At 42.9% G+C, this 26,267-nt stretch overlaps 1 protein-coding gene and 1 long non-coding RNA gene across 4 annotated transcripts in view; one reads left to right on the forward strand and one right to left on the reverse strand.

The window, feature by feature from the left end:
- Positions 1-1,584: 1,584 nt before the first annotated feature.
- Positions 1,585-5,703, reverse strand: LOC142013180 (uncharacterized). 2 transcript variants are annotated; one of them, XR_012645575.1, is made up of 3 exons: positions 5,636-5,703; positions 3,198-3,308; positions 1,585-2,470 (listed from the first exon to the last, which is right to left on the reverse strand). It is a non-coding gene; the product is annotated as an uncharacterized LOC142013180 (long non-coding RNA). The 2 variants fall into 2 exon arrangements; XR_012645574.1 differs by lacking the exon at positions 5,636-5,703 and adding an exon at positions 4,915-5,351.
- Positions 5,704-6,050: 347 nt separating this feature from the next.
- The window catches only part of ADAMTS6 (ADAM metallopeptidase with thrombospondin type 1 motif 6), a 253,068-nt gene continuing 232,851 nt past the window's right edge, over positions 6,051-26,267 (forward strand). For both annotated transcript variants that reach the window (XM_074995514.1, XM_074995515.1), the window contains exons 1-3: positions 6,051-6,316; positions 19,923-20,304; positions 21,557-21,915. In XM_074995514.1, coding sequence (XP_074851615.1) covers positions 20,208-20,304; positions 21,557-21,915 — 456 coding nt within the window. In that variant the 5' untranslated portion in view covers positions 6,051-6,316; positions 19,923-20,207. The remainder of the gene's footprint in view (positions 6,317-19,922; positions 20,305-21,556; positions 21,916-26,267) is intronic.

The following is a 26,267-nucleotide window of genomic DNA, read 5'->3' on the forward strand; positions in this document are numbered from 1 at the left end:
CCAACTGCCATAACTGACATCCTACATTCAAAAATTCAAACCTGGTGCAGTCCTCAATCAGGTCTATTATACCTGAGGGGACTGGCCCTTACCAAATATGGGCATCCTTCCAGAACTCGCTGAATACTAATGAGGATGGCCTATATAAGGACACACCTCAGCAGCACTGGGAATCTGAGGATCTCTCGAAGGAAGTGTGTGTGTGGGACTGACCGGACCTGATCTGAACACAGAGCTGAAATTACTTGCACTGTTGGCCTTTTGAGCTGCAGCTGCTACTAGACAGCACTTCCCTATAGGGGGAGCCTTGTCTGCTGCCGAACCATTCACCACCTGAGAGCCAGCATTCAAGGAGGAACTGCGGAGTCAGCAACCGCTGTTTTAGCACCCTCAACACCTCAGTGCACACACAACCCTCCCCCGCCAGTGCTGACCATCTTCTCCTGGCTGGCGTCGCCTCGACCTGCTGCCATCAACTGCTGCTTCCACAGAGAGCCTTGTGACGTGGCACCCTGTGCCAGTGCGCCAGGCCTCTCAGCCATTTGCTGTACAATAAAGGCCTCGTGCCCTGCTTTTCAGGCTCTCTAGAAGCCGAAGACCATATCCTTTGAACTGTTATTTATAATTGTTATTACTTGTTACAATTGATTGTTATAATGTTTATTATGATTGTTTACACAATATTAATGTAGGTAATCTAGTTAATCTTGATATAGGTATAGATAGATATAGAAAATAGTGTTTATATAATCTAATTATTATCTATGTCAGGATAACTATCTAGTGACAGGGAAACCCTGCACTACATTACCCAGCAGTGGCCTAGCAACCCACTGACTGGACAAATAGGCTCTGGCCCAGCGAGCCAGAAAGCCAAAACTCCCTCTGGCCCATATTGCCAGATAATACCCCAGCAATGGCCTAGCAACCCACTGACTGGACAAATAGGCCCTGGCCAAACAAGCCACGAAAGCCTAAATATGGCTCAAACCGACCTTTAAGGCACCTCAGCCCAATATCTTAAAGGCTTTTAGTCTACATATTTCTTGTGGGTACAAGGTGCTCCAGCCAATCCTAACCAGATACATACTAACCAACCTTTCAGTTATTCCTGACAGCAGAGTACTGTGACCTGTGACAACCAAATTATCTACTCTGTTACTGACAGTAAATTAAAACAATGAGTTTCATATCTTGTATTTGTTACTGTTGTTGCTGTCTGTTTGTATTTTGCTGTTGTATGTGAAATAATATACTGTTTTTGATTCGTTCCAATTAAACATTGTCCCCGCACTCATCATTATATCTCAATCCCCTGGGCACAGGTACAAATTGACTTAGTGTTTGTCTGCATGTTATTTCCGGGTTATTCGGGCTGGGCCAAGGTTAGCCGAGCCTGCTCCCCTAGAATAGTACTTGAGGCATTCAATTTGGCTACCAATTTACCATTTTTATATAATTGCCTCGACAGGGAGGAAATGAACAAGTCTTGCAAGAAGCAAACATGCAAGCATAGATATCCAAGTGCAAGAGAAACAAGAAGCTCATTTTAGCTAATAATGGACAGCTCACCAAATATTTAAAGATTTCTATCATGGTCTCTTTGAAATTAATGGCAAAAATTCCAGGATTGGGCTCAAAATTCCTTTAAATATAAAACAATGTCCACATAAAGTTTAAAACAAATGTTTATTTAATCATAAAAGCATGGCAATCATTAGCTGTAAGTGTCTGGCAGACTAGGGGGTGGCAGGATAGAGGATTTAAAAGGCCTAAAGTCAGGGGTGCTTAATGTTTCAGCAAATCACTCTTACAATCAGAAAAGACTGGCAAAGTAGTTAAGATGTAGAATAACATATGCTATGCTGAATAAATCTGTAGCACTATTCAGGGTTTCTGGTGACATAATTAGTGGTTTATTAGTCACCAGAACCCCAAAATGGAATTACTGTTTTTGTCATGTGATAGATACAACAGAGATTGTCTCAGTCAACGAAGTATCTTCTGTGGTGTGACTCTGCATACTATTTGCTGTATGATTCCTTTAAAAAAAACCTGGAAGCTCTCAAAAAATGCATGTTTATTTTATTCATCTCTTGGCTTTTGAAGCAAAAAAAATTAGATAAATAGGCTGATAATTTTAGTTTAGCTGTATTAAACTTGAAGCTAGGCTTATTTTGAAAATATCCATTTTATGCAGTGAAGTGAAGCAAGCTGGATCAGGATGCATTGGGAGGTTTGTCAGAGAGATTCTAAAGTCTCTAGAGAAGAACAGCAAAATCCATGGAGCAGCTTTACAGTGCTACCACTTTTACTCAGTGAATCACAGAACACCAGCATATTCTTCTCACATTGTCACTGGCTCTGAAAGGTGGAGAAGAAACCAGCTGCCACGCCTTACAATCTGATCTTTTTAGAAGTGGAGATCAAAGTAACAGCCAGTGGTCTCCCCCATTCTCTGTACCGCTGCCTGAAGGAAAGAGGGTAAAGAACAGTCCACTAAGATGTGTGTTGTTGCAGCGTACACTGGTACTCTTCACTAAACCTCGCTAATTTTTTTAAATAATTTCAGATGACTTGAAACATGATGAATTTTTGTTGATTTTGCCAAATATTTTCAACCACAAAAAAATGTTTCAGTAATGTTTAAACAAAATGTTTACACCCAATGTCTCTGGACATTTTTGCTAAAAAGATAGGATTTACAAAACATGCGGGGGAGGGAAGCAGGTCTCCATTATAGGCTTTAGCCTAGTAGATAGGGTGCTTGCTCTCCCACAATCTGAGAGACTGGGCTTCAATTTTTCCCTCTCCCTAGTGAGAAGAAACATGACCTCACATCTCTCCTGTTGGAAGAGAGTAGCATAATCATTGAAATATGGCCATGTGGCCATGTTTTTCCTGTGGAAGCATTTATATTTTGGATCATGAAATAGTAGTAAACACCAGGCTGTATAGTTTTTCTCACTCTCATTCCCCGATCTGATGACTATTCAATGTCATTATGAATTGCTACTTTGAATAACCCACTATGGATGAGCCAACACCTTTTGATTTAATCCAAAATGAAAGTTCTATCAGAATTGCCAATGTTATATTCCACCCACTGTACTCACCACCTCCTTTAGCTTTTTGACTGTTCTTGTGACAAATAGATATTTTGGAGCATAAGCTTTTGTAGGCAAAGACCCGCTTACCTGTTAGTCTAAGGTGCCACAGGGCTTCTTGTTGTTTTTGTAGATACAGACTAACACAGCTACCTCTCTGATACTTGTGACAAGTGAATGTGAACACATAAGTTGTTGCAGCTGCAGAAAGTTTTGAAATAACCTATTTTATAAACTGTGCATACATCAACTGCAAAAATAACTGTTTATCCATATCTTTTGCTACACAGCTGTTGCATGCATGCACACCACAGGAAAAACAGAACCCCTGCATAGGCATAAACACACATGTGAAATACCAGGCACACCCTGGAAAACTGGATACATATTGGCAAACAGGCACGAATCCCACAGAACACACACGCAAAGCATACGCAACAAACAATACACAGAATGCACACAGAAGAAGCAAAATTCTGCCTTGTGAAAGTCCATCCACTCTGACTCTCCCTTTATAGCTTTCAGACGCAGGATGGCGCCCTTTGAATAAGCAATTATATCAAGGGCAACAAACTGACCGCTTATCTCCAGAGCAAAACGCTTCTTTAGAATAACTGGCATTTCTTTTTAATAATTCAGACTAAGGCATGCAGTTACATTCGTATTTCTTAATAGCACAGAGATGTTGTAACATCAATTTGGCTAAAGACAGGATCTGACCAATAAAGAAGGGTTTATAATACATCCAACAGCTACTCAGGTAGTATTTCAGTAAAACAAATGCCAACTACTTTCTTCCAGGTTTTTGTGTTACTCGTTAGAGCTACTGTTAAAAGCAGTTTAATGTAATTAGGTGTAGAAATCCAATTTCACTATAATGGCTCTTTATCTTCAAAAATGAAACGTGCTGCGCCATATGGAGTGTGTTTATTTGAAACTGTCAATGCCGACCACAGGATCTTTTTCTACATTTTAAATGGCACATAGCCAAATCCTGATTAAGGTCACGATAAGGACTATTGACTCTGCAGACTGATACTTTTCCCTTTCAGCACTCGAAGAATTGGCATAACTATTCTTGGACCTTTCCAGTCTGAATAATTTCATACTTCAGCCAACTATTCATGGATTCAACAGAAGAATTACACCTACAACCTCCGGCGTAGGATGAAAACAAATCTCATCAGATGGGAAATAATGTTAGCAGAAGCTTGAAAGCTTAGAAGCGGGATTCTGGAAAGATTCGTGATCTCTTGGCTATCGGAAATTAACTAGGCGCTTATGCGAGCTGAAATTCCAAGGCGCCAATTCCATTCTCTCGCGCCCTTCCCCCCACCTACCCCAAAGCCCAGACTTAGCCTTAGCCTGGCTGAACATAAATGATCCAGCAGAGCACACTGCTCAAAGGCAGCACTTGTCCTGCACTATTTTCACCTTTTTCCTGGTTCCGATTTGTAGGTCAGATTTTGTTTACGGTCCTACTACACTGGAAAATACAGCTGCGCTTCTCTTCCCCCCCACCTCCCCCCGGACGGGTGCCAGGTTGTTGCTCATTGCAAATGAAAGTGAAAGTGCCCGTGCTACGCGTTGTGCTATTTTGATCTGTAAAGTTAGGGCTGAGCGCATGTGGTTACGGGCCACACGTTTGTTCTGCTCAAACTTTAGCTTCATGCCGTTACAGACCGAGCTTTTGCTTTCTGGGTCTCTCTCTCCCTCCCGACTTAGTTGACTGCTGCCGTCAGTACTGTGCCAGTCGATGACCTTGCTTTCAAAAACACCCACCCCGTCCACTCTTTCAAGTACCAACCAGTCGCTTGCAGTCACATGGAAATAATGCACCGTTTTGTAAAGGCTGAAACAGCGCGTGGGGTCAGTGAACAGGCACCAAACGAGCCGTTTTCTGCTCTAGGTACAGTAGTACGGTTCCCTCTTCCGCGCCCGTTCTTACTAGTAAGGAAGATAAGTAGGTGCATAACTACTCTGCGTTCATACGTTAAAGCGGTGCATCAACCCCATGCTATAGCGGCAGAGATACTACGGCGGAAGGACCCTTACGGACACCGACTTGTTTGCACACAGTGTGTGGATCAAAGGACTTTTTCATAAGGGTCTGACGGTCTCTTCGCTTGTAGCCACTCGTTAATACGACCCCTTCCCACAGGGAAGACTCAAACCCGCGCTCTTCACACCGCCTTCCTCCCCCTCCCCCATCCATTGGGCTACGGCGTTGTACAGCTTGCAGCCTTTTCGCTGGTTTTGCACTCACGCTACAACACGGCAGCTCGGGGATGGGGGGGTGGGGGGGCTTGCCCGGGACTTTAACTCATATTCCGCCCCGCTCCAGACCAGCCACCACTCCTCGGCTTGGCAATCTCTGTGCGGTGCCCTGGGGCACGGGAAGCGCTAGAGGGCCAGCTTCCCTCCCATTCCCTGGGCGCGAAAGCGGACCTTGTACCCGGCAGCAGAGAGAAGGCCCTGCCAGCCTATCTGCTATCCGCACACAACCGGCTATTCTGTTCTGAGTGTACCCGGTGAATGACTTTCCTCGGTCGAGCTGCGCTTCTCCCCCTCTCTGGTTACCCTGATTGTACCTCCGCATCCCCCTCCCCCTCCACGTGACGGGCTCGGCATGCGCAGCAGCGCCCTGGGAGCTCGAGGCAACATCTGCGGCTGACGTCAGTGTGCGCTCAGCCTCCCAGGCGAAGCTGCCAAACTTTCGTCTGCTGCTGGAGCTCTAAACTTGGCTGCAGGCCGGCAGGGAGAAGAGATCTAGGGCTACTTCAACAAAACTTTCTTGAGTCCTCCCTGCCCGCTTTCTCCGTTTCCCTTTCCTCGCTCTCCCCCCCCCCCCCACCTCTGATGATATTCACATGGTACTTTGCCCAGAAGAAGCTAGCCAAGAAGAGGGCACTCACCACCACCCCAAAATAAGTCTCTTTTCCTTCCTCCCCCTCCCCCTTTTAGCTTTTTTTTCGGTTGGACGGACAAAATGTGCAGGGTGATAGATTGGGTGAATTGAAGGCATCCCTTTTGCTGCCAAGTCAGTCCGATATCTCAAAATCCCGTGTAGGAAGACTGGAGGATTTCACTTTGTTGGAGAGTATAACTGGTGTGGCTTGCAAAAAGGGGAAAAGCAGAGAGGAGTACGGGACTCGTACAGTGCTATCTCTATTGTTTGAAATTTATATCAGAAATTGAAGATGAAAACGGTAAGAAAAGATTTCCCGCTGTTCAATGAAACTTCTTGTGCTTTTCTTGTCTGCTGAATAATGTTGCATGTAGATCTTTTGGGGGATGGGGCAAGTTGTACGGCAATAAGAGAGGTGGATTTGGAGTCGTTTCAGAAAGAAACCTTTGAGGTTAGAGGATTACGGGGTGGGGGGGAGAGTTGTTCTATTGGAAATAATAGAATAGTGGTAGAGAAAACCTCATCAGGTCTGGACTAAATCACTCGTGGAAAATAGGCTACACTTGCTAAAAAATAGAGTTAAAAAATCCAGTATTTTGTCGTGTCATGTCAGTGTCTACTTAAGCGGCCAGACAAGTGCATATTTTGTGTCTGGGCTCAAAGGGTCCGCATGAATGTGCTAGCTGCAGTCTGATGCTCTAAGAGAAGCTAAGCTCTTAATAGGCTAATCAGCGAGATGGAAGCGTGTGTGTTTCTGATTTACTTCAAGCCATTTGGGATTTGCTGGACTCTTAACTCCACGGAGTCTTATTTAACGCTGTGTGTCTGTGTGTATATTGTACGGCACACGGTTCAAAGGGATTTTTAGAGGGAATAATTGAAACCCCGCTTCCTGGTGATGTGTGTGTATAGTTCTTGTATTTGCTCATTTCTTTCACTGTACGAGAGGAAGAAAGACAAACAGAGAGCGAGGGCGAGCGTCTCAGACTCTTGTTTTTATTTGGGCTGCCGGTGCAACGCATTTGGCCACATGCCAAGTGTCTGGGTCACACGCGTTTTATCCAAATAGATTTAGCGCTGCTGTCTGGAAATGGGCTGCTGAATGTTAACTTTCAGATCAACTCCGCCAGAGCAGCTAGACTCTTCTCTCCAGTCTCTCCGGGGAAGAGAATTGTTCTTTGTCATTTTACAAGTGTGTGTGTTTGTCTAATTTTATGCTGATGTTTTGTATGAGGCGATTTTTAAGGATTTTTTTTTGTTACTATGCCGGGTTTTTGGAAATAAAACTGCCAGCTGATACCTCTGGAAAGTTTGGCATGACTTGAGGGGAAGACTCGGAGAAGGCTGTTCAGATAACTGCCGTTTTGTGTCTGCCCCAAGGTGGTCCCCGATCTGGTGGTTTACATTACAACATACACAACATCACTTGGTTGTTCATGCTTTGGCTTTTGATTAATAAGTGGGTCGCAAGGACCCCTCCCTCCCCTCAGTGATTCCTTCTCTTTCTCCCCAACACGTTTTTTTCAACAAGCCCTCTAAAATGAGGTCCGTGTGTCTGTAACCCCCAGGGCATCAGCTTTCTAACTCTCAGGCTTCTGAAGCAGGGCAAGGCGTTTCATGGCCAGCCCAATACCTGTAACTGAATTTGAGGTCGGGTTGTTCTATTCCTACTCGCTCCTTGTCCTCTGTACCCCTCCCACCGCATTTGCTTAGCAACCACTCGTACTACCACCAGCACTCAAGTAGGACTGCCCCTGTCCTGTGGAGGCTGCGCTTTGCTTCAAGTCTGAGCCGGCTAGGGAGGGCAAAGGGGCAGGAGAGGGGACTGCACCTCGATCACTGCAGAAGGAGATGGTAGACTGAACAAGGTTTGCTGCTTATCCAGGCGTGTGTGTCTAACCTGAAGATTGTTCATGAAGTGGGGAACATTTCTTCTGAAGAGAGGAAATGTGGTTTATGTGTGCGATCAGCAATAACGGTAGCTTGTGTTTTAGCTGAGGGCATAACTTCCACATGTCATTTCTCTCAATTTCTTCTATTTGGGGCTCTTCACTGATAATACTTGATCTCCTCCTGCCCCCTAAACTGCAACCTGTGGTTTGTTTATATACCCTGATGTAATTTAATGAGAGGTTATTACTGGACCTCAGGTGCTGATGCACGAGCAAATAGTGTCAAAGGAAACATTAACATGGAGGTGATGCTTAGGACGTAGTGCTGAGCCAGCTGTTGTGGGAGACCAGTCAGGATTAGCTTCCCTGTTCTGGAGTCCTAGTGGTGACTAAGTGGAGGCAGGTGCTGTTGCCAGTGGCAGGGTTTGAGGGAATGAGGAAGTGCATGGACAGGGGCTCTGTTTCCTGAGACGTGTATCTGTTATTAAGTTACAGGAGAGAATCCCTGAGCTCCCCTACACCCCCCTGAAAGTACGGGAGAGTTGCCTCTAGGAAGTCTAAACCAAAACTCCCTGGAGCCTGCAATGGAACAACTGATAATGCACATGGAGCCATCTCTCCAAAATAGCCTTTACTGGGGGCAAAAGGAAAATGCATGTTGTTGTAGGTATGCTAGGGTAGGCAGATTACAGCCTGTGGGCCACATCCAGCCAGTCAGCCATTTTAATCCATCCATTGGGTCCTGCCTCTGTCCATGGCTCTATGCATCTCCTGGAAACAGCAGCAGGTCCCCCATCTGGCTTCTATCCATGGGGCAGCCAGTGGGCCCCATGTGCTGCTCCTGCCCAATCACCTCCCCCCACAGCTCCCATTGGCTGGGATCCACGGCCAGTGGGAGCTGCAGGAGCAGTTCGTGTGGAGTGACGGGCAGTTGCCTGGTTGCATTTCCAAATAGGCGCCAGCCAGAAGCAGGGCATGTCACTGCTCCAGGTAGCTGCTTGAGGAGTAAGTGCAGTCAGGATCCTGCAACCCTGAAGCCCCATCCCACATCCCAACACCCTGCCCTAGACTTGATACACCTCCTGTCCTCCAAACCCCTTGGTCTCAGCCCCGTGCACCTTCCTGCACCTGAAATCCCTCCTCCCCAGCACCACCCCAGAACCCACACTACCAGCCAGAGTCCTCACCCCTTTCTGCATTCCAATACCCAATTTTGTGAGCGTTCAGGGCTCTCCATGCAATTCACATACCCTAATGTGGGCTGTGGGCTAAAAAGTTTGCTAAATCTGAGCCAGCCTTTTTAGGCGACAAATCTGAGGAACTCACTCAGATTGAAGTGACATTAGAGGAGGTTTTGGAATTAATTAATAAGCTGAATAGTAACAAGTCTCCAGGACCAGATGGCATTCACCCAAGGGTTCTGAAAGAACTCAAATGTGAAATTGCGGAGTTATTAACAGTGGTTTGTAACCTATCCTTTAAATCCACTTTGGTACCAAATGACTGGAAGACGGCCAATATAACACCGATATTTAAAAAAGGCTCTAGAGGAGATCCTGGCAATTATAGACCGATAAGTTTAACATCAGTACCAGGTAAATTAGTAGAAACACTAGTAAAGAGTAAAATTGCAAGGCACATAGAAGAGCACGAATTGTTGGGCAAAAGTCAGCATGGTTTCTGCAGAGGGAAGTCGTGTCTGTCTAATCTATTAGAATTCTTTGAAGGGGTTAATAAACATGCGGACAAGGGGCACCCAGTGGACATAATATACCTAGATTTCCAGAAAGCCTTTGACACGGTCCCACACCAAAGGCTTTTATGTAAATTAGGTGGTCATGGGATAGGAGGAAAGGTCCTTTCATGGATCGGGAATTGGTTAAAAGACAGAAAACAAAGGGTGGGAATAAATGGTAAATTTTCACAATGGAGGGGGGTAACTAGTGGTGTTCCCCAGGGCTCAGTCCTGGGACCGATCCTGTTCAACTTGTTCATCAATGATCTAGAAAATGAGGTAAGCAGTGAGGTGGCAAAGTTTGCAGATGACACCAAGTTGTTCAGGACAGTCAAAAGCAAAAGGGATTGTGAAGAACTACAAAAAGATCTCAGCAAACTGAGTGATTGGGCAGCAAAATGGCAAATGAAATTTAATGTGGGTAAGTGTAAGGTAATGCATGTTGGAAAAAATAACCCAAATTACACGTACTACATGATGGGGTCAAATTTAGCTACGACAGATCAGGAAAGGGATCTTGGAGTTATAGTGGATAGTTCTCTGAAGACATCCACGCAGTGTGCAGCGGCAGTTAGTAAGGCAAATAGGATGTTAGGAATTATTAAAAAAGGGATCGATAATAAGACAAAAGATATCATACTTCCCCTATATAAAACTATGGTACGCCCACATCTCGAGTACTGCGTGCAGATGTGGTCTCCTCACCTCAAAAAAGATATATTGGCATTAGAAAAGGTTCAGAAAAGGGCGACTAAGATGATTAGGGGCTTGGAAAGGGTCCCATATGGGGAGAGGCTAGAGAGACTGGGACTTTTCAGTTTGGAAAAGAGGCGATTGAGGGGCGATATGATAGAGGTATATAAAATCATGAATGGTGTGGAGAAAGTGAATATAGAAAAATTATTTACCTTTTCCCATAATACAAGAACTAGGGGACACCAAATGAAATTGATGGGTAGTGGGTTCAAAACTAATCAAAGGAAATTTTTCTTCACACAGCGCACAGTCAACCTGTGGAACTCCTTGCCCGAGGCGGCTGTGAAGGCCAGGACTCTATTAGGGTTTAAAAAAGAGCTTGATAAATTTTTGCAGGTCAGGTCCATAAATGGCTATTAGCCAGGGATAAAGTATGGTGCCCTAGCCTTCATAACAAGGGCAGGAGATGGATGGCAGGAGATAAATCACTTGTCTTCTGTTCTCCTTCTCTGGGGCGCCTGGCATTGGCCACCGTCGGCAGATGGGATGCTGGGCTTGATGGACCTTTGGTCTGACCCAGTATGGCCATTCTTATGTTCTTATGTTCTTATGTTCTTATGTTCTTATGCACCCCTGAGCTATAGTGTGTTATAGCCATGCATAGTTATTGCACTTGAACAGTAGCATAAGGAGGAAGAAGAAATGGAAGTTAGGAACCAGTGGAAGGCTGCTAAACCAATCACCCCTGAGCTCATAGAGCTCCCTGCTGTGTGCAATTTCTACCAGCTATATCTCAGATTTCAAAATACTTCCTGCATCTTTTCCTTCACCTCTCTAGCGTGGCATTTTCATTTCTGTAGTGTCTGTTGCATTTAGCTAAATGTTAAAAACATGAAGTCACACAAACTATTATCTTGGAAATGCATCTAGTTCATTCCCTATGCTATTTATTTGTGAAGAAGCAAGTCTGACAGAAGATGGTACTTGACAAAAGGGGAGAGTGAAATCCAACATTATTTCACAGAACAGGTGTATTTTAGCTAGTGGAAGCTTCCCCAGCTTTGTGCTGGAAGGACCAATCTAGAGTTGAGTCAGTGGTTCAGCCTCCATGTCCATTCTCAGTTTTAAGGCTCTCAGCAGCAATAAAAACATTATTGCTCTTCACTGAACCTTCTCCACTTTGTCCACATATTTCCTGAAATGTGGTGCCCAGAATCGTACACAATACTCCTTCTCAGAGTAGAATGGAAGAATTACCTCTCGTGTCTTGCTTGCAAAACTATGGAAATACAATGTAGATGGGAATCCTATAGGATGCGTGTATAAGTGGCTGGATAACCATTCTCAGAGACTAGTTATTAAAGTTTCATAGTCATACTGGAAGGGTATAACAAGTGGGGTTCTGCAGGAACCAGCTTTAGGACCAGTTCTGTTCAATATCTTTATAAACAATTTTGGTAATGGCATGGAGAGTATGTATATAAAGTTCACAATGATACCAAGCTGGGAGGGGTTGCAAATGCTTTGGAGATAGGGTTCTAATTCAGAATGATCTGTACAAATGGGAGAAATAGTTTCCGATAAATAGGATGGAGCTCAATACAGCCAAATGCAAAGTACTCCACTTAGGGAAGAACAGTCGCTCTGCTAGGTACAGACAGAATATGAGCTCCCTACTGTGATGCTGTGGTTAAGAGGACTGATGTGATCGTTAGGGGTTTAAAGAGGGGACTGTCAAATAGGAAGGAGTCAGGAGGTGATATTACTTCTGCATATGGAATTCATGAGACCATTAGTGGAATACTGGTGCCCAGTTTTGCTTATTCACACTAAAAAAGATGTTGACAATCTGGAAAGGGTTCAGAATAGAGCCACAAGCATGTTAGAGGTCTGGAAAACCAGCCTGACAGTGAGCGATTTAATAAACTCAATGAAATCATAGACATGTATGGCTGGAAGAGACCTTGAGAGGTTATCAATTCCAGCCCTCTATGCTGAGGCATGATTAGGTAAATCTAGAGCAGAAGACATCAGTCTTTTCGAGGTGGAGTGCTGAAATTTAACCTTTTAACTTCTGTGTGTGGTCTGACTGCCAGTGATACTTTTTAAAGTCACTAATAGTCTTACTTACAATAGCTTCATTAATAAATACGTTCAAATGCAGAGCTTTACCAACCACCACCTAAATGATAGCATTAGCTGGTCTTTTAATAATCTACAGGTTACGCGGCTTCGAGCAAGCTCCAGGCTGAATGAGGTAGAAGGGGTGGGGCTGAGCTCCTGCCTTGTGTGGTGATGAAAATTGGCTCGCGTGCCCCTTTTGGCATGTGTGCCGCGGGCTGCAGGCCCCTGATCTAGACTATCCCTAACAAATATTTGTCCAATTTGATCTTTAAAATTTCCAGTGATGGGGATTCCACATCTTTATTTAAAAGACTATTCCAAAACTTAACTACTCTTAGAAAGATTTTCCTAATATCTGACCTAAATCTCCCTTGCTCCAGACGAAGCCTATTATGTATTGTCCTACCTTCAGTGGATATGGAGAAGAATTAATCACCATCCTCTATTATCTAAACATGTTTGAAGTTTTTTTTTAATGATATCAACCCTCACTCGTCTTTTCTCAAGACTAAACTTGCCTATTTTATTTTTCTACTAGCTCAGGTACTACAGTTGAGGTTTCACCAATGGTGAGTAGAGTGGGATCACTATCGCCCATATGATGTTCCTGTTAATAATCTCCAAATAATATATAGCTTTTTCACAGCTGCATCACATTGTTGAATCATATTCAATTTGTGATCTATAGTAATCCCCATATTCTTTTCCGCAATACTACCATATAGCCAGTTATTGCCCATGTCCTAGTTATACATTTGATTTTTCCTTCCTACAGGTAGTATTTTGAACATCACTGAATTTTAGTTGACTTCATACCAATTCTCCAGTTTGTCAGAGTCGTTTTGAATTCTAGTCCTGTCATCAGTTCTTGAAAATCTTCCCATCTTGATGTCATCCCCAAGTTTTATAAGCATATTCTCTGTTCCATTATCCACATCCTTTAAGAAAATATTGGATAGAACCTGACCCAGGACTGACCCCTTCAGGACTGCAGTAGAGTCACCTTCCCAGTTTTATACTGAATCATTGATATCTGCTCTTTGATTATGGTCTTTCAACCAGTTGGGCATGCGCCTTATGGAAATTTAATTCACAACATAGTTCCCTGATTTACTTATGAGAACCTCATCTGGAACTGTGGTAAAAAAGTTATAAAAGCAAGATATATCACGTCTACAGCTTTCCCCCATCCACAAGGCCAGTAACTCTGACAAAGAAGGAAATTAGGTTAATTGGACATGATTTGTTCTTGACAAATCTATGGTGGGTATGGTGATACCCTTACTAGGCCCGCCAAAGCTGAGGGTGAAGTGGGCAGTTGCCCCTGGGCCTGGCATTTCAAAGAGGCCCAGAGCTCTGGCTGCCACCGCTGCTACTTTGTCGTCGGTGGTGGCTGGAGCCCCGGGTCCATTTGAAGTGCCGCAGCAGAGCTGTTTTGGCTGTATGTGGATGTGAGTGAGCATGGGGATGAGGAAAGACTCTTCCATGGTCAGGTCAGTGCTGACGGCTGAAGTCCTGCAGCTTCTGCCCTTGGCCCCACCCATTCCGTGGTGTGAAACCAACCCCCCACCCCACCTTGTCCTGGAGCCCACAGTGGCTGTCAGCCTTGCTGAACCCTGCTATTCACCATGTGTTTACAAATTATTTAATAATTTGTTCCATTCTCTTAGTAGGTGTTTGGGTTAGGCTGACTGGTCTATATTTTAATGGACCCTCTTATCTTAAAATGGGCCTTTCTCCTTTCTGAAAATCTGTACATTTACCCTTCTCTGCTCTTTTGGGATCTTACCTGGTTTCCCGAGTTCTTGAAGAAAATTGCTATGGGTTCTGCAGTTTCTTCAGTAGTTACTTAAATAGTACCAAATTTAGGGATGCAAAATCCCATTTAATTAGTTAACTGGTTAAAGGTTAAGTATAGCTAGTTAACCGATTAAACATGGGAGACGACAGGGGGCTGCCCTGGCCTGTCTGGAGTGCCCCTGTGCATGACGTACCCTGGGCTGCCGCAAACCAGAGCTGCTCTGACTGAGCTCTCTCGCTCCCATGGTGCTCCTGGGCTGGACCTGCCACAGACGAGGGCTGTTCCAGCCTGGTTGGAGCTCCCTTACCCACAGTGTGGACCAGGGATACTCTGGCTGTGCTGGAGCTCCCCCCATCACCCAATAGGACTGGAGCAGCCCCCTGCCTGAGATGAGTGGAGAGCTGATCCAGCCCCCATCCGTTAACCATAATGGTGGACCATTAATATCCCTAGATAAATTTAATCAAACCTTAACAATCTGAATACATCCGACTTATCTAAATATCCTTTAATGTCTTTTTTTCTCTCTCTTGTTTGTGTTCCTTCCCTCTTGTTAACATTAATTGTGTTGAATATCTGATCACCCTTAGCCTTTTTTAGTGAAAAGTGAAGCAAAATAGGCATTAGACACTTCAGCCGTTTGATTTAGTCTGTTATTAGCTCTCCTTCTCCTCTATGTAGAGGACCCCCATTTTTCTTCATTTTTCACTTGTTCCTTCTGTGTTTAATAAGCCTGTTCTTATTACCTTTTATGTTCCCTGCTAGGTGTAACTCATTTTATGGTTTAGCTTTTCTGATTTTGTCCCTATGTGCTTGTGACAGGTTTTGTTCCCTTCTTAGCAATTTGTCCATTATTTTTTGTACTTCTTTAGGATTCCTTCTCGATTTTCAGGTCTTTAAAGAACTGCTAATGGAATTATTAAAGAGAAGATGAAGAGGAAATTTGATCAGTCTGTCAGTACCTGGATGGTAGAAGATTTCTGATAGAGGGCTTTTTAATAAGAGGCAAAGATAGAACATAACCCACATATTGGATGTTGAAGCTAGACAAATCCCAAAAGGAAGAAGGGCTCACTTTTTTAATGCTGAGTGTAATTAAGCTTTGGAGCAATTTATCTAATTGGTGAATTTATTATCTCTTGAACTCATCAAGTCATGATTAGCTAGCTGTCTAAAAGATAAACTTTAATTTTATCAGTTGGTTTTAGTACACGTACTTCTAAATTAATTTTCAGGACAGTATTATGTAGGCAGTCAGATTAGATGCTCATTATGGTCCTTTCTGGGGCTCAAAATCTGAGTCTGTTGAATAAATCTCCTGCTCTCCCTGGGGGAAAAAACCTCACTAGCTTAGACTTGCCATTTACTTTAAAAGTATCCTTTAATCTCACTGCTATTTCCTCGTCATACCATAATGAAATACTATATGCTATTCTGACAAGAAAGCTAAAATAACAAAGTGTAATATGTGGCAATAATTATGGTAACTTCATTTTAAACACTGGTTACAAAACATGTATACTCTTCACTAGAGCACTAATAAATAAATAGACCTAACTAGATGCTGAGTTTATTGAGAAATTTGTTGTACGCAGAGATGAAGCAGATAAACTGCGTACCAGTACAGAGTTAGAGAGCCTTTCAACCCACCTGTTACATGTGCAGCCAATATCAAGCCTGGAGGGGGCAGTAAAGGAGAAAGCCTGGCACAGTCTAGGAGGAGGGGGGGAACTGATTGGCCAAGAGGCAGGAACCATAGAATCATAGAACACTAGATCTGAAAGGGACCTCAAGAGGTCATCGAGTCCAGTTTCCTGGCCTTTTGGCAGGACCAAACACCATCTAGATCATCCCTGATAGGTGTCTATCAAATCTGTTCTTAAATATCTCCAGCGTTGGAGATTCCACAACCTCCCTAGGTAACTTATTCCAGTGTTTAACCACCCTGACAGTGAGGAAGGAAGTTTTTCCTAATGTCCAATATAAACCACCCTTGCTACAGTTTAAGCCCATTGCTCCTTGTCCTATCCTCAGAGGCCACAATTTTTCTTCTTCTTGTAACCTTCTTTGAGGTACTTGAAAACCACTATCAAGTCCCTTCTAAATCTTCTCTTTTCTAAACTAAACAAGCCAAATTCTTTCAGTCTTTCCTCATAGCTCATGTTCTCTAGACCTTTAAACATTCTTGTTGCTCTTCTCTGGACCTTTTTCAGTTTCTCGACATCTTTCTTGAAATGTGGTACCCAGGACTGGACACAGTACTCCAGTTGAGGCCTAGTGAGCGGTGAGCAGAGTGGAAGAATGACTTCTTGTGTCTTGCTCACAACACTTCTGTTAATACATCACAGAATCATGTTTGCTTTTTTGGCAACAGCATAGCGCTGTTGATTCATATTTAGCTTGTTGTCCACTGTGACCCCTAAGTCCCTTTCCGCAGTACTCCTTCCGAGACAGTCGCTTCCCTTTCTACATGTATGAAACTGATTTGTTTCTTCCTAAGTGGAGTACTTTACATTTGTCTGTATTAAACTTCATCCTGTTTACCTCAGACCATTTCTCCAGTTTGTTTGGAGCATTCTGAATTATGAGCCTATCGTTCAAAGCAGTTGCAACCCCTCCCAGCTTGGTATCATCTGCAAGTTTAATAAGCCTGCTCTCTATGCCAATATCTAAATTGTTGAGTAACACTGGTCCCAAAACAGATCCCCGCAGAACCCCACTTGTTATGACTTTCCAGCGTTACTGCATACCATTAATAACTACTCTCTGAGAATGGTTATCCAGCCAGTTATGCACCCACCTTATAGTGTCCCCATCTAAGTTGTATTTGCTTAGCTTATTGATAAGATCATGCGAGAGCATGTCAAACGCCTTACTAAAGTCTGGGTATCCTACATCCACTGCCTCTCCCTTATCCGTAAGACTTTTTATCCTGTCAAAAAAAGCTATCAGATTGGTCTGGCATGCGGGGACCACTAGCCCACCAGCCAAGGAAGCTTCCAGGCAGTAAACATTGTCTCCCTAGCTAAGGGAGATCGTGAGGAAGATATAGGACCTTTCAGTACCTAAGGCAATGGAATGAACAAACCCTAGAGATATTGTGGGACTTGGTCTCAACAACTTGTGGCTGTCAGGCCTGAAGGAGCCTGGGTTTGTGGCAAGGTGCTGCTCAGGACCTGAAAGAAGTCCTTACGAGAAGTAAGCACCAAAAAATTGGACTTAAGGGGCCATGCAATGTTTCCTATAACCTTTTCTATCCATGTGCAGAGTTTTCCATCCATGTGCGGAATACTGTTTTTATGTGTGGCAAGGCGTGTGTGAATGTGCACCGCCAATAGGAACGAAACATTTAGCTGTGGAAACTCTGCTAATCAGATGGACAACATTTGGATCTCTCTCAAGCAGCTGCACAAGTGTACAGGGAACGGGGGGGTGGGGCATGCACTAAACTGTAGGTAGGAAGCAATCCAGGACAATGAATTTTGACTCCTTGCTGGGAGGGCCTTGGTCTGTTTAGGGTTGATGTACACAGTGCTCTAGGCTAGGACCCAATGGAAGGGAAGGGCCTGTGTCCCCTGGTCCTCCCTGTGGTCTTAGACTGAGTCTCCTCAACCAAGGGGGAATGAGAGCCACGTGCTCTAACCAGTAGGTTGCTTAGCCCTCCAAGCTACATGTTAATGCACTTCGAACAGTGTGCACATCATGATCTTGATTCTGTAACCTTTACCCATTCAAGTAATTCCACTGACTTCAGTAGGAGTGTTTGTGTAAGTAAAAGCTATAGGAACAGGCCCCCTGTTTTGCTACAGTTCTGAGGTAAGGTAAGTTCCATTCAGTTGCAATGTTAGAGTGACTTCACATGGCATTTCTGTTTAAGAAGTTTTCAACTTTTTAGCTGTTTTGTTGTGACTCCTGATGGCCTCTCAGAGCCCAATGTGAGGCACATGATACATATTGGTGTGTACAACATTGAGTCCAGCATTTTAATTAAAAAAAAAAAAAAGTTTGTAATGTGTCCTTGTCAACAATTCATGTAGTTCCTGGATGCTACAGTTATTAAAGTGTATACAATTACATTGAGGCCATGTCTACACGGAGCTCTGCTGCCATGCTGCTGGGGCAGCATGATGCAAATGAGGGTTCTTGAAAATGCAAATTGATGCTCATTTGCATATTTGCACAGGTAGTTTGCATAGTCGCACAAGGTTGCCCTGCTGACAAGAGTCTGCTGCCAGCAGAAAACAAGCCATGCAGATGTGGTTCTGTTGGGGAAAACCCATTTTATCATCAGTTCCTTATCCCTGATTCTTTCAAGGGATAGGGGGCTGCTGACAAAGGGGGGTTTCGCCAACAGCACCACATCTACATGGCTTGATTTCTGCTGGTAGCAGCTTCTGCCAGTGGGGCAATCTCATGGGGTCGTCCATTTGCATTTTCGAGAGCCCTCATTTGCATCATGGTGCTGGCAGCAGTGCTGCAGCAGGGCTCCGTGAAGACATGGGCTAAATGATCAGCTGTGTGTACAGAATGTCTTTGTTAACATTTAAAATGCTGAAAATGAATTCAATATATAGTTTCATATGAGGAACTTAATTTTCTAAAAGCAACACATTGCAGAAAATGTCTAGTGAAGGGTGGATTGATTTATATCAAAGCAATTTAAAATCACTGATCTAAATTAAAAAAAATCCCCAAACTAACAAACCCACATGGACTTAAATCAAATTACCAAAAAAGCTAAGACTGCACTTAGAGTTCACTAGGACCCATTGAATTCACTGGCACTTCAGTTTTTTTGAGAAAACAAGCAAAGGCAACATGTGGGGCATGCACATTCTCCCAGCATCCCCTGCCTCACGCTTCTGATGAAAACCAGGGTCTTCCCCCGAAGTGGTGCAACATGAGAGCAATGTGAGTTTTCTAGCTTGCGCTGTTCCTAGGCTGTGCTACAGGGGATGGAGAAGGACTGCCCCACATACACTGTAAGTGGTGGGCTGGGGTGGAGCAGGGGTGGGAGGAGAGCAAGGCATGAATGGGGAAGGGGTGGGAAAAGGGCAAAATAGGGGGAGGGGCACAAGCAGAGCAGGGGTAGAGAATGTGAGGACAAGGTAGGGAGGGGGCAGGGCAGGGGCATGTGGCCAGTGTCTTCCCCCTTTTCCTCTGCAATTCCTGCACCAGCTGCCTCTGAAAACAAGTATAGAATAGGGTTCCCTGAGAAAAGCTGAGTTATGCTTGAAGTAAAATAGGGAACATACTTAAGAAGTCACTATTAAAGTCTGTGACAATGAGGTTCCAAAATAAGGGGCGTATATTATGTAATATAGGATTAAGAAAATTGCACTCAGTGGCAACTGGCAACTTTAGGCTTCTCTTAGTGCAGCTTTATGCATTGCATTCTTGAGTGATCAGTTCTAAACCTAGTTAGCTAGTCTTTGTCTTGTTTAATTAGTTAAAGCAAAACTTTTTTCTCTAGCTACATCTAATATGGCAAACAGCTTGGGAATTTATTTGTCAAATCACACTTAAACTAAAAGACATAGAGAAAGTTTTGAATAATGTTCAAATTTGATTGCCAACTGTGTTGTAGTTCATTACACTTGTCTAGCATTTTTGCAGTATGGATCTTCCAATTTAAAGAAGACCTTTTGCCCTTTTTTAGGTAAAGAAATGGACAAAGTTCAATAACTATCCAGTTTGACATCTTATTGATACGTAAAGAAATTTTACATCATACTTTTTTGAACTGAGAAAATGACTTCAGATATGGAAGAAAGCACAGCTTGTTGGAAAAGAGTACCAGTCAAAAAGTGGAACATCCAATAATTACTTTGGAAGAAATATAAAATAAATATCCCTGTTATGGTGCGATTCTGGAGTGGAGTTAACTCTATAGCTCATAGGTAGCCCTCCAAAGAAATCCAAACCCTTTTTGTTTTTCTAAATTATGGAAATTTTGTGGAAGACGTTGACCTGGATTTTGAGCCTAGTCATGGCTTTGTCAGAATTTCACAGTGACAGCAGGCTTTCATATAATTCTCAAGGTAAGAATCCCATTTTTATAGCTTTAAAGATATATACCTTTTGCATAATTTTAGATAATGTTTTCATCAGCCATTTTAATGTAAGCAGTGAGAGAAGAAATTGATGCATGTGTAGTTTTCTCATGATTTGTTGTCATTAAAGTCAGGGGTGCTGAAATAATTTGTATAGTGGAGGTGCTGAGAGCCACTGAACCAAACTCTAAATCCTAAAAGTGATGAAAACCAATTCAAGATGGGGTGTGACAACACTCCTAGAAACTCTAGTTTTAGCACGTATGATGAAAGTTAACTTGTAGAAAAATTCATTAGGTCCAAGTATATTTTGAGATTGATGTTTAATTTCCTTTATTTCTAACTTTAACTATAACATAGTCTCACAAGCATAATGCGCTGGCCACGATCTCATAAATATTTTTTAAAATTGTAGGAACTACATAAAGTGTATCTTGCATATTTGTATTTGTAGAGTATTTTAGTGAACTGAGGATACATTTATATCTTTTTACAAAGATATTTTTTCATTTCAACTGTTTTTATTTTGGCGAGTGCATGTAATAGCTTTTGTCTTTTAATGAAACAACTGGGAGATGCACATCCTTCACAGTGTAGAATGTATCTCCAAATATTTACATACTACAGGTTGAAATTTGCTAGTCTGGCATTCAGTGGTCTGGCAACATGTATAATCTGGCATGATCTTGGTTAGTTGAATGTCCACTCATCATTCCTGTGGCCAAGTTTCCCATAGTCCCATAAAGTTTGTGTACAGCCACCAGTTTTGGCTCTCAGTGTTCTGTGCTGTTGTTTAACTCTAATTTACCCCTAACTGTCTTCTAAGAGCCCAGTAAGCAGTGGAAGTGTTGGTAATGCTGCTAAACAATGTTGACCTCCTGTGGTTGGGCAAATTCTACTGGTTCGGCACTGGTCAGGTCCCAAAATTGCTGGAATATAAAGGTTCAACATGTAACTTAAATAAGAAAAATATTGTGAATTTGAAATATTTGCATTTCTAGTGACATCAAATTAATGGGAACCTGCATAAATTTGGCTGATTCTTTTTAAAAATAGGCTATTATCCTTGATTTTATTTAGTGAAGCTTTACACCTTGCACGTATTTGAAAATGACTTTCACTCATGAGGGTGATAGGATCTTGCCAGTTGTGGTTAATGTTTATACTACTACTTGTTTCCTGTTATGTTTTCTTCTCTTTTATGACTTTTCCTGGATTGGTTTACCTTGTGATTACAAAGAGGAATTCCTGTCTTATCTTGAACATTACCAACTAACCGTTCCAATAAGGGTTGATCAAAATGGAGCCTTCCTCAGCTTTACTGTGAAAGATGATGAACCCTCAAGGAGAAGGAAGAGGAGTATAGACCTTTATGACCAAGCATCTAAATTATTTTTTAAACTTTCTGCCTATGGCAAGCACTTTCATTTAAACCTGATTCTCAACACAGATTTGGTGTCCAAACATTTTACAGTAGAATACTGGGGGGAGAATGGACCTAAATGGAAACATGATTTGTTAGACCACTGTCATTACACAGGATATTTGCAAGACCAACATAGCACAACTAAAGTGGCTTTAAGCAACTGCAATGGTCTGGTAAGTATATATTACACATTTCAGTGTCATAGTGTATTATCTCTTTAAAATATAGAGGAAGAACTTAATTAGCATCTGATTCTCTGACTTTCTGCAAGAAGCAAACATACAGGCAAGGAACAGAGATCTGGCTGCTGAGGAAAAGTAATCATAAATTTTAGAAACCTTATTCTAAGTACTATGGGCAAGTCCAGAAGTCCTACTTGAGGAAAAATGTTAGTGCTGCAAGATTAGTTAGGGGTGAACTAGATTTGTCAGGACTACTGCTGAATACAGAAATAAAAATTACTTGTCTGATGGGTGTTGAGTGTCTTTACAATGGACCAACTGGCATTAACGTCCAGTTCAGGATGTAAGGTTTCTCTCAGTATTGGGTCCAAAAGGCCTGAAATAAATAATGAAGAAGGAAAACTCTTTGGCCTAAAAGACTTCTGTGATACTAGTCCCAAGGAGTGAAGAGGAAAGCAAAACTCTTGGCAGACACCAAAACCACAAAGAAATCATTGACATTTTTTACAGGATCGTTCATGTTTCATAAATCAAATAAAATACTTCAAAGTAACAGCATTGCTAGAAAGCTAAGTATTTACAATGGTCTTTGTAAATTGTTCTCTCATTGTTGATGAAACTATTGGTCATTTCAGCACTAGGTCTTATATGGAAAAACTCTTACTCTAATACTATGATTGAAGCGTTAAAATAACAATAGGCTATGGAATTACAAAGTGATGAAATAAAAGATCATGATTGGGAAATACTATACCAAGAGTCTACTGATTGCTGTCATAAATTTTAAAATACATGTTGCTATTATCCATTGAAAAAATGTTATTTTACTATTTCTATTACAGTAGCATGTAGAGGCCCCAAAAAAGATTAGGATCTTAATATAGCAGCTTCAGAATGTCGACATGTTTTTTTCTCTCAATTGCTGTATATAGTTATACATAAGCCTGTTCATTTCAAAGCTGACCTCCTACAATAGTTAGGCAAAAAATGGCAAAACGCTGTGATTCTTTCATAAGGCAACTTTATATTTCAGGGATTGGCAAACTTAGTTTCCCTGGCCATCAGGGTAACCCGCTGGCATACCCAGGATGTTTGGTTTACCTGGAGCATCTGCAGGCATGGAGCCATTTCTGGCTAACCGAAGCAGTGGATAGTATGTACCTCAGCCAGCACCAATTGCTGCAGCTCCTGTTGGTTGGGAACAGCGAATTTCAGCTACAGGGAGCTTAAGGGGCTCTGTGCCTGCCATTGCTCCAGGTAAACAGAACATCCCAGCACGTCAGCAGCTTACCATGACAGGCTGGGAGCCAAAGTTTTGCTGACTCATTGATAAGATGACCACCACGCTTTGCAAAACAAACAAACAAAAAAAAAGCAGTCCTGTAGCACCTTAAAGGCTAACAATATTATTTATTAGGTGAGGGGCTTTCGTGGGACAGACCCATTTCTTCGGATCTGGAGAATAACTGATGACTGATAACTGAGAGGGAGGGAAATTTAAAAAAAATAATTTGTTGAATGAGTATATATGGTACTTTGAACACTTCCTTTTTCTCCCTCCAGGTGTTATAAAATAATACATCCTGTGACATTGATCACAAAAATCCACTATTACAGTAGAGAGTGCCAGATCCTTAACTAGCTAACTACATGAAGTCCACCTAAGTGATTAATATGTAAAAATCAATGATACCAGCATGATACATTCTGGGGCACCCTTCCCCTAGGAGAATTTCAAGGGGGAAAATCATATTTAAGAAGTTTAGTTAAACATGTATTTGTGGTAAAATGTGTCCACAGCCTGGTGAGTGGGGCATACAGTATGTACTTCAGAGCTTAATTTAAATTTCCATTTACCTTTACAGTTCCTCCATAAGATTGTGTTTTTGGATGTGCCTTATGGTAATACTCTTGAGTTATCTGCATGTGGATTATGTTCTAAAGATAATGTGGTGACTGGATTGCCACTCTTGAGTCTCAGCTTGCTCGTGTACGTGCCCAGATGCCTGGACTCTCAGAAGTGTTTGCCCTTTGAGGCACAGGCTCGCTCACCTCATTCTGAGATCAACAGACTGCACCTCAGTGCTCTCCTGGGCATTCCATTTTTGTTCCTCTCTGGCCTTGGTCAGCTTACAAACCCCAGAGCTGGGTTTGTTGTGTGTGGTTCCTCTTGTCTGCCCCCGCAACAGACTTCAGCATTGACTTGGTCAACATTTTTATACCATTTGATTTTCTTCTTTAGCTGTTTCATTTGCCAGAACTAGCTAGCTCCTCACAGCACCTGTTTCCTTCAAAGCTTTTAGCTGCGCAGCTGGGAACATCTTAAGGTTATTGGCATTTCATTGAGACTGGGAGTTTTTTGACTTGCATGGATCACATGCTTCAGAGACTGTTGGTTACTTGCCTTGTCACTTCCCTCAGAAATTCCTCTGGCTTCTCAGTAAATTGATAGCTTGAATGTTTTGTCAGTAACGTGTCCTCCTCAGTACACAGGGCTTCTAGGGCCTTGACAATTAACTTTAAGTGTCAGGTCCTCACATTTAATTCATTATCTCTGGTGTCTTTTGGCTCTTCACGCTTGTGCAATATTTGTTCGAACCAAGCCTGGATTAAGGTAAATATGGTTCCCTAAGCACACCATAACAGGGTGCGGGAAGGTACTCAGGACCCTATTCTCTTGTGGGCCTGCCCCTTGCCAGGGTCATGCCTCCTACTTTGAATGGCAGTGTCAGAGAGACCCAGGCTTACAGATAGTGGGGTGTGGGGAAGGCAACAGTTGTCCTCAGGCCCGGCATTTCAAAGGGACCCAGAGCCCCAGCTGCCACCGCAGCTGAAGTAGCACCAGTGGTGGCCGGAGCTCTGGGTCCCTTGGAAACGCTGCCACTGCTCTGTGTGCACCTCGGTGGTGGGGGAGTGGGACGGGCAAGGCTGACTGCTCTAAGCCCCACACCTTCTGCCCTTGGCCCTGCCCTTCTGGATGCGAGGAACTAGCCTCCTCTCCTGCCTTGCTCCGGGGTCTGTGGCAGCTGTCAACACCATTGCAGAAACCACTGCTTCCTCCAGAAGGACTGAGACAGTAGCATGTGGCTTCTTTCTTTCCCCAGAAACAGCATGAAAGGTGGAAGTCAGGCTCTTCTTTCCTCGTGTCTCAAAGAGGCAGGGACCCTTCAGAACTGACACTTAAGTTTTTGGGATATCACACTGTACTCTGGGCTGGGCTCACTGCACACTTCTCCTGCCCCATAATGACTCCCTTGCTGGATGATGTTGGCAGGACCCTCCAGAGGTATGGGTTTTGGAGTTAACTTGCAAATCAGGTGAGCCCATCATAAAGCTATTTTTTCAGGGTCTCTGCAGTTTCAGGCAGAGGTCACTGGATCAGTTACACTTATGGAATATTTTCAAACTTTTCCTCACCATCCCTGGGAGTAGAAATTTAACTGCTTAAGCTGAAAACTTGCATTACAATGTAATCACAAATCTCCAAGAGCCAGGCCTCTAGCCTGTGCCTTAATCTTGACTTAATCTTGTTTCTAGCATTCCCACCACTTGTTTTAGGGGAAAATTTGGGAAGTTGTCTTCATTTTTGGACTATCTGAAACTGTTTTGTATAGTTTATTTTATTCCTCTAAAACTGGACAATCTGTGGGTTTTTGTAGACTGCCCTGTGGTTTTTAGCCTCTAAGAGTAGGAGTCAAGTCAATATTGTAAAGAAAAATAATTACTTATTGACAGTTCTGCTTCTCTGAAGAGGTCATTTATCTGAATACTTATTTCTGCTGCCTTCTTCCTGTCATACATGTGGATGGACCTACCTTTTCAATTATTTTTTTTTTCCTTCAGGGTTTCCTCTTATTACACATGTCCTTTGGTGTCTGTTGTATTTGGAATATGAGAAGCCTTGTTTTTTCCCTCATCAAGAAACTAAAATCTAATTTCTTGAAGGTTCTGAGGCACAATCATTTGATCTTAGATTAAGACTGTGCCTCAAAGGTACACGTGTTGTTAAGACAATTCTGCTCTGTCCCTTTCTGGCAAACTGAGACCCAAGAGTGGGAATACAATCTAAATGATATTTTCAGAGAAACAGAATGGCAGATAAACAATTATTCCTTTTCGAAGCGTCTGAATTAAAAGCCTCTCTTTAATAAACATTTCGGGTGCATCTACACTAGCCGGCTACTTTGAAGTAGCTGGCACAACAGCGAAATAGTACGTGCTGCCTCTACATGTGCCGTGAGCTATTTCGATGTTGAAATCGACGTTAGGCGGTGAGACATCGAAATCGCTATTCCTATCCGAAGATGGGAATAGCTCCCTACTTCAACGTTCAACGTCGAAAT

The sequence above is a fragment of the Carettochelys insculpta genome, chromosome 5, assembly GCF_033958435.1.
Source record: "Carettochelys insculpta isolate YL-2023 chromosome 5, ASM3395843v1, whole genome shotgun sequence".
NCBI classification, from domain to species: Eukaryota; Metazoa; Chordata; order Testudines; family Carettochelyidae; genus Carettochelys; species Carettochelys insculpta.